This window comes from Urtica dioica, chromosome 12, assembly GCF_054948205.1.
Source record: "Urtica dioica subsp. dioica isolate 48M chromosome 12, U.dioica_male_clone48M_v1_H2, whole genome shotgun sequence".
Classification (NCBI taxonomy): Eukaryota; Viridiplantae; Streptophyta; class Magnoliopsida; order Rosales; family Urticaceae; genus Urtica; species Urtica dioica.
The window spans coordinates 8,852,336-8,860,086 of record NC_142767.1 but is presented as its reverse complement, the minus strand read 5'-3'; the positions used below and the strand labels follow the sequence as shown (position 1 = coordinate 8,860,086).

General features: G+C 36.9%; 1 protein-coding gene across 1 annotated transcript; it reads left to right on the top strand.

The window, feature by feature from the left end:
* The first annotated feature begins 3,312 nt into the window (after positions 1-3,312).
* On the top strand, positions 3,313-4,026 carry LOC149378949 (DNA-directed RNA polymerases II, IV and V subunit 8B-like). The gene has a single exon (XM_089604559.1). It carries the CDS (start codon positions 3,396-3,398, stop codon positions 3,822-3,824), a length of 429 nt encoding a protein of 142 aa, XP_089460685.1. The 5' UTR covers positions 3,313-3,395; the 3' UTR covers positions 3,825-4,026.
* Positions 4,027-7,751: the final 3,725 nt, after the last annotated feature.

Here is a 7,751-nt window from a genome sequence, read left to right as displayed (position 1 = left end):
TGGTCCGGTGACTGAGGATGTCGGAGCGGTAGCTTGTGGTGGTCCGGTGGCCAGCTGAGGCAGAGTAACCTGAGACGGGCGCTTGTGGTGGCCCGGGTGGTCGGCGAAGTGTTCTCAGGCAAAGGAAGAGTCGGAGAAGAGAGGGACGGAGGAGATGGATGTGGAGTCGGCTACTGAGTTTACAACCGGAGATGAGAAATTAGCAGAGAGGGGGAGAGAAAAACGAGTTTGTTTCAGCGGCTACTGAGAAGAAGAGTCGACCTGGGTTTTTAAACAAAACCCTAATAATCAGGTGCGACAGAATCGCACCTGATAATTTTTCAGGTGCGACTAGTCGCACCTGATAACTCATCAGGTGCGACTAGTCGCACCGGATTGTAATTAAAAAAAATTAAAATTTCATTCGCCACGTCAGATTAATGAAATAAAAGAGGGGGAGATGAGGCCCGCTCAAAAATTTAAAACTATCTGATGCGACATAGTCGCACCTGAAAGTTTCAACATATTTTCAGGTGCGACTAGTCGCATCGGATTGTCAAAATCAAAAGACAATTTGAGCGAATTTTTTCGGCTTCTGATTGACTATCCGATGCGACTAGTCGCATCTAAAAGTTATTTAGATGCGACTAGTCGCATCTGATAGTCTTGCGCATCAGAAAATCAATTTTGTAGTAGTGTGTAAGTAAAAAAAAATAATAATAAGCATAATTAAACAGTAATTACTTATGTTTGTTTTACATTTACCAGTTTACATTTATTAACTAAAAAACATTCCCAAAAAAATAAATTAAAATACATAAGTACTAGATGTTTGCATATATAACGTACATAGAAAAAGAAAATAGTCTCCCTAAAAAAAAGTCACTGATTTGCAAGAGTTGTTACAACAATAAACTCAAAAGACGTCATTCACTTTTAACCGCTCAGTTGAAGGGGTAAATGTTTATAGGTTTGGGTGTATAACCTATCAAATTAAAGCCCCGGACGAAAGTCTAGTTTGTAATGACAAACCTTTTTGACCATTTGGAATTTTCCACAATATGGCCATTTTAGTAACCAATGGTTAACAGATTTTTGGTTTGGTTTTATTATGCTTTTAATTATGTCCGATGTTTTAAGAGGTTTATTATGATGTTAAGAGTCTATAAATTGGGTTGTATGTGTTAAGAATGAAAGCAAGAAACATGAACACAAATTATTTATATATATATATATATATATATATATATATATATATATATATCAAATTTGATAGAGAAATTCTCCAGTTTCTTAATCCTATTCTTCTAAAAAGACTTTTATTTTCAAATTGGTATGAGAGCTAAGATGAATCATGTACATCGCTAGGACAAATACTGTTGCCTCGACTAAACTAGTCAAACTACGATGATTGAAGTATTCAGATGCGGACGTTGCTCTGTGCTCAAGATATGCATGAGAAATAGTCAAAGATGGCTATGGAGACTCTAATTCAACAACAAACTTTATGTCAAATAAATTGAAGACGTTAAAAGAGATGCGCATGAAAGACAAGACTGCTCTACATCTTTTGTTCCAAGCAGATGACGAGTAGGGTTTTGAGAAAATTGTCGGTGCAACGATTTTGAAAGAAGCATGAGACAAGCTGGAGAAAATTTTCAAACTTTATGACTGAGTTAAAAAATCCGGCTTCAAACTCTCCAAGCCGAGTTGGAAGCTATAAAAATGAAAGAGTCGGAAGGAATGTTCGATTACATCATGTGTGTTCAAACAGGATGTTTGTTGACATTGATGTCAACTGTTGATGGAAATTGTTGACATCTATACGTCAACAATTGATACCAGTTGTTGACGTATAGATGTCAACTTGCCATCAACAGTTAACATTGTTGATATTGATGTCAACTGTTGAAATCTATATGTCAACAACTGCCATTGGTATCAATTGTTGACGTATAGATGTCAATAATTTCCATCAACAGTTGGCATCAATGTCAACAATTGGTTCAACAACAACAATATTCAATCAACAATATTCTCACCCTAAACCGAAATTCAATCAACAATATTCTCTTCAACAATCAATTACCCATAATCAATTACCCAAAACTAAACCGAAATTCAACAATCTCATTCAACAATTCTCTTGAATCAATAATCCACAAAACAATCAACAATTCAATCGATCAATAATATAAAAAACAAAACCGAGATAACCCAATGCAATCAACAATTACCCAAAACATGTTAACCAAAACTAAACCGAAATTAAAACAAATCTATCCCCAAATCAATCAACATATCAACCGAAAACCCCCAAAGCAACCTGAATTTTGGGGGACTTGGGTTGTTCTTCTTCCTCGGCGTCAGACGGTTTGAGGAGAAATGGAAATGAGCAGTTTGAGGAGAGAACAAAGGCGGTTTGAGGAGAGAGAAATGAGCGGTTTAAATGAGGAGAAAATGAGGAAGTGATAATGAGCGGGAGTGATAGAGATTAAGTGAGGAGAGTGAAAATGATATGAATAAAAAAAGAGAGATTAAAAGGGTAGTTGTACATTTGAGTTAGTGGCATTTTTGGTCAAATTATGGTTTTAGTGGGAAATTGGAAAAAATTAGTGGTTTGGTAGTAGATGTGGCAATTTCTCAAATTATATTTGTACAAGTGGTTTACTAGTAATTTTGGTCAAATTAAGTTTTTGGAAAGAAATTGAAAAATCTGGTGGTAGTTGAGGCAATTTCTCTATTCTTAAAGAATTTAAGAGAAATTACCTCATTTGTCACCAATTTCATAACATTTTTCAACTTTCCACAAAAAGACTAATTTGGCCCAAAATGTCACCATCTATGTCAACAATATTGACATCTATTTTTACCCTTCACTATTAGATGTCAACATTGTTGACATAGATGGTGACATTTTGGGCCAAATTAGTCTTTTGATGGAAAGTGGGAAAATGTTATGAAATTGGTGGTAAATGAGGCAATTTCTCAAGAATTTAATTCGGTCCCAAATTTATTGGGAGAGAATTTCTATTCCCAGGGGTAAGAACATAATTTGATAAAACTGTTGCGAAGATTATATTATTATAAAATAAAGAGAAATTGTTTAATTTGGCACTGATTTCATAACATTTTTACATTTTTCACTAAAAGATTAATTTGGCTCAAAATGCCACCATTTATGTCAACAAGGTTGATATTTATTTTTGTGTTTCACTATTAGATGTCAGCATTGTTGATATATCCGATGTCATTTTGGATCAAATTAGTATTTTGTTGAAAAGCGAGAAAATGTTATGAAATTGGTGACAAATCTCTCAAATAAATAAAGAAGTAGTGGGTATGCAAAGAGTAAAGTAAGCCCTAATTTTGCAGGAGATCTTTCTTCTTGTCTCTGAATCGCGTAGTCGGAGACAATGGCGGAGCTTCTGTTCGAGGATATCTTCAGGGTGGAGAGGGTGAATCCAGACGGAAAGAAGTTCGAGAGAGTGAGCAGAATCGAAGGCCGGAGCGAGAAGTTCGAGATGTTCATGCACCTCGACGTCAACACCGAGATTTACCCACTCAAGGAGTCCGAGAAGTTCTCCATGGCTCTCGCCTCCACGCTCAACGACGACGGAAATCCGGATTCCGGCTACTACGCTCCCGGAGCGCGGAAGAGCCTCGCCGACGGGTACGAGTACGTGATGCAGGGCAAGCTGTACCGGATCTCCGAGGGCTCCGCCGGAAGGGCCGAGATCAACGCCTCTTTTGGCGGCCTTCTCATGTCTCTCAAGGGCGACCCTTCCTACTTCAACAAGTACGAGCTCGATCAGCGACTCTTCTGCCTCCTCAGGAAGGTCTAGGGTTTCGATTCCTAACTCCGTCTCTCAAGCTTGTTTTCTGTGACTTCGGTTCTTATAATCACAGACATGAATACCTTACTTGATTAGGAATGCATATGATTGATATCTATAGAAATGTATCTAATCAACACTCTCGACTGTTCATTGGCTCTCTGTCCCGACTGGTGTTTGATTATGTGATTTGTATCTTCGTGCTGGTTCATTAGCTAAAGTCTTGATAGGGTTGTTACTTCTTTTTGAGGTGCGGTTAAAGTCAGGACAGTTTGATTCGGTCCGACTGAACCGAACCAGAGTTTCTTTCATCGCAAACGTGGCCAGTAAAGAAGTCGTATAGCATCCATGTCGTTTCGTGTCACTTTTACTCCTCAAGCTTTGGTTCTAATGAACATGGTATTGGTTCATTTGGTTCGCTTAATGCCTTGATAGGAATGCAAATTACTAGTATCTCTAGAAATGTATCCGATAAATACCCTCCTCCATTGAGCTTAGAGCGGGTGACATTACTTCAAAGGCATAACACTCCCAAAACTGGTGTTATTTGTGTAGTTAGGTCCCCGAGAATCCCGACCAACCTTCTTTTTCGAATATCGCATCGGATTTCAGCTCTTTTTCTTTGTCCGATCTCAACTGAGATCGGTCCAGTACGATTTAGTCTACTCTTTGATTTTGGTATTCCGAAAAGCTTTTCTTTTTCCCTATATTGAGAAAAGACAGCCTTCTGATCAAGTCAGCACATTCAGGGCTGAACTCAGTTTGGTTTGGTCGGTTTTTTACTCTGAATCAACTGAACCCAGCAATTCGTTTCAAAGAAGTGCAAAATTGAAAAAAATCGAACCCTAAAAGATGGGGTTTTTTTTTCAGGTTAATAATATATCTTAGCGTGCTTTGTATGTCTACATTTTAGAGTCATATTCACATGGAGTTTGGTGTTTGCGGTTCCATATAGAATTTGTGCTGGATTGTTGCTCGAGTAAACAGCATTTATTGTATAAATTAGTGAATGTGTAATGCTTCTTGAGATGAGATAATACTACTGCTCTCCTCGCAAGATGATTGACAATTAATTCTAAGGAATCGAGTCGGGGGCATATTTAAAGGAGACGAGAAGGCCATCGTGAAATAGGACCCTTTAACAAGTATTGCACATTGAGTAACAATTGATGCAAAACAAGAGTACTCAAACAGGCAAGAGAGCGATAGGAGATGAAGCCAGACTTTGGCAATCAAATCTGAAACTGGCCTATAAGATTATATCATTATTCACGTTGTCGACCTTAAAAATAAATTCTAACTTATGGGCCTAAAACTTTCGTCACTAGGTCAATTGCAATTAAAATGAAAAAAGAATAACTGAATACGGAACTGAAATAGCACTGGAAGACGACATTTATGTCATGTTTATCTAAATGTATCACAAAACCCATCATTGGCACAAATCATTGTTTTAAATTCCGGAAAAAATCGGCAAAAGTCGATGACGGCGCCGCTACCGGATTACAAACGGCCGACGAAGACACATATTGTCGTTCGACTTTCGGCGAAACCACATGAAAAGCGGCAGAAGGCCGGTCAATTTCGTTACTTTTAATGAATAAAACTTCAGCTTATTCGGGGAAAATCGAAGAAAGGCGATGGAAATGCAGAGCCTCGGGTGATTTTTGGCCCTCAAGTCCAGCGACGGAGACTACCATAAATCTGGCGAGAATCGGCGACAATTGGTCCTTTCGCTTCCGTTTCGACACGTCAGAGTATAAATTTAACAACATTTCGGGGAGAATCGGTCCTTTTCGACGAAACTCGACATATTTTTTATATTTCCGGTGGTACTTTCAGTTTTGTTTTGAAAACACCATCGTTACAGCTTGAGCTTTTGTGTGAAGACGACAACGTGAGGTGGAGATAGAAAGTGTCAATTATTTTGAAAAAAAAAAAGCCAGTTTTATTTATATATGGGAAAATAACACATTTATACCTTGTGTTTTAGTGAAATGTCGAGTTTAACCCTCGGTTTTCAAAAATGTCGAGTTCATACCCTCTGTTTAACTAAAATGACGAAATTATACCCTGAAATGAATAACAACCTCACAAATCTCCCTTTCATTGATATTAACTCTTATATAAGAAAAACCGAATCAAATCTAAATCAGTACCCTAACTTTCAAATTCTCAATTTTGAAATAAAAATAGCCTTAAATTGAAATTAAATAATAAAACTCATACCTCATAAGAAATGACTTCATTCCGTGTTCGAATTGTAACTCTAAATCCTGGATTCTCTGTTCGAATATGCGATTTTGATGACTATCAACTATCGATGTTTACCACTTTGCCTCTTTCTGTATTTTTCACGATTAAAAGATTGTTGTTTATTTTTTAGTTTTTAAATAAATTACATATATGGCGCGAATGAATAAAGATAATTGGTGTTTATATATAAATATTATAGTCAACGTCAATGAAAAGTCAATAAAAAGAATATTCGTGACACTGTTGTCTATTTCAGGGTATAATTTCGTCATTTTAGTTAAACATAGGGTATGAACTCGATATTTTTGAAAACCGAAGATTAAACTCGACATTTAACTAAAACACAGGGTATAAATGTGTTATTTTCCCTTTATATATTGATTCGCACGGGTTCTGAAAGTCGAGTGAGCAAAGAAAAGTAGAGCGAAAAGGAAACGGGTTAAACGACGTGACATGACACGAGTGTTCACTGTTCAGATATATTATGTAAATATTTTCAGTGATTGGCACGAATATCAAATGGCCATTATCATTACCAACTGATCAATTTTGTGTTGTGTCACTATTCCAATAAGGAACAAATGCAATCTGTGTTTACAAAAAACTATTATTAATCAAATCTATAATTACCACTTACTTCTTTCATTAATTCAAACAAGGAATGAGAAAAATATAAAAGATAAATAGAGATATATATAAATTTAATAAACGCGTAAATAAAATAGAAACATATATTTATAATTATTATAAACTAAGTTATTAAAAATGTGTCTCATATAAAGTATAAAGATATATATATATATATATATATATGTATATACACATTTATACAACTAGATAGAGATATAAATACGTTGAGATTGAAATTAATGAGAGTATTTGATATTATATTTGTGCAAAAACAATTAGATATTGAAGACTATAAAATATAGTTGGCATAAATCTTAAATTAAAAATTGAAAAAATACATGCATACACACATATATAACATATTATGTAACATTATCTTCATTCGGTTTTCCACCGGCATGTCGATTTTCCACCGAAAAAAGGGCATTTGAAAACGGATTTTTATTTGCATTTTTCCACATATTTTCCATTCGATTTTCCGTTGACTTGTCGATTTTCCATAAATCAGGAAACTCGAAATGGCGTCGAAAACGGCATTTTCGAACCTTGGTACAAACCAATCCAAATATACGTTTTAGGGCTTCACAAATCTCCCTTTTTTCTTGGGAAAAAAAAAATCAAACCACTTTCGAAAGTGAAATTAAAGATATTTCCAACGGGAGGTGTTCATGTTTAGGTGGACTTAAGGTGGAGGATAAATTGAGTTGCTATTGCGTTGTGGCCAACTTATAGTGCCGTAATCACAAGGGCAAAGGTTATCATGTATGACACGAATGGGAATAGTTTATGTTGTCGGCCAGTCTGAGGCCGACGAGGACAAAGGCAGCTCTTCAACCCACGTGGCTGGTGCGAGGTCTTGGGCGGCGAAACCCTGACTCAACCAGGGGTCGGCCAAACCAATGGCCAAGTCAAAGGCCTTACCCAGCCATGGACCGAGTCAAATGCTTCACTCGGCCATTGGCCGAGCCAAGTGCCAATGGCCGAGGCTAATGCTTCACTCGGCCATTGGCCGAGCCAAGTGCCAATGGCCGAGGCTAATGCCTCACTCGG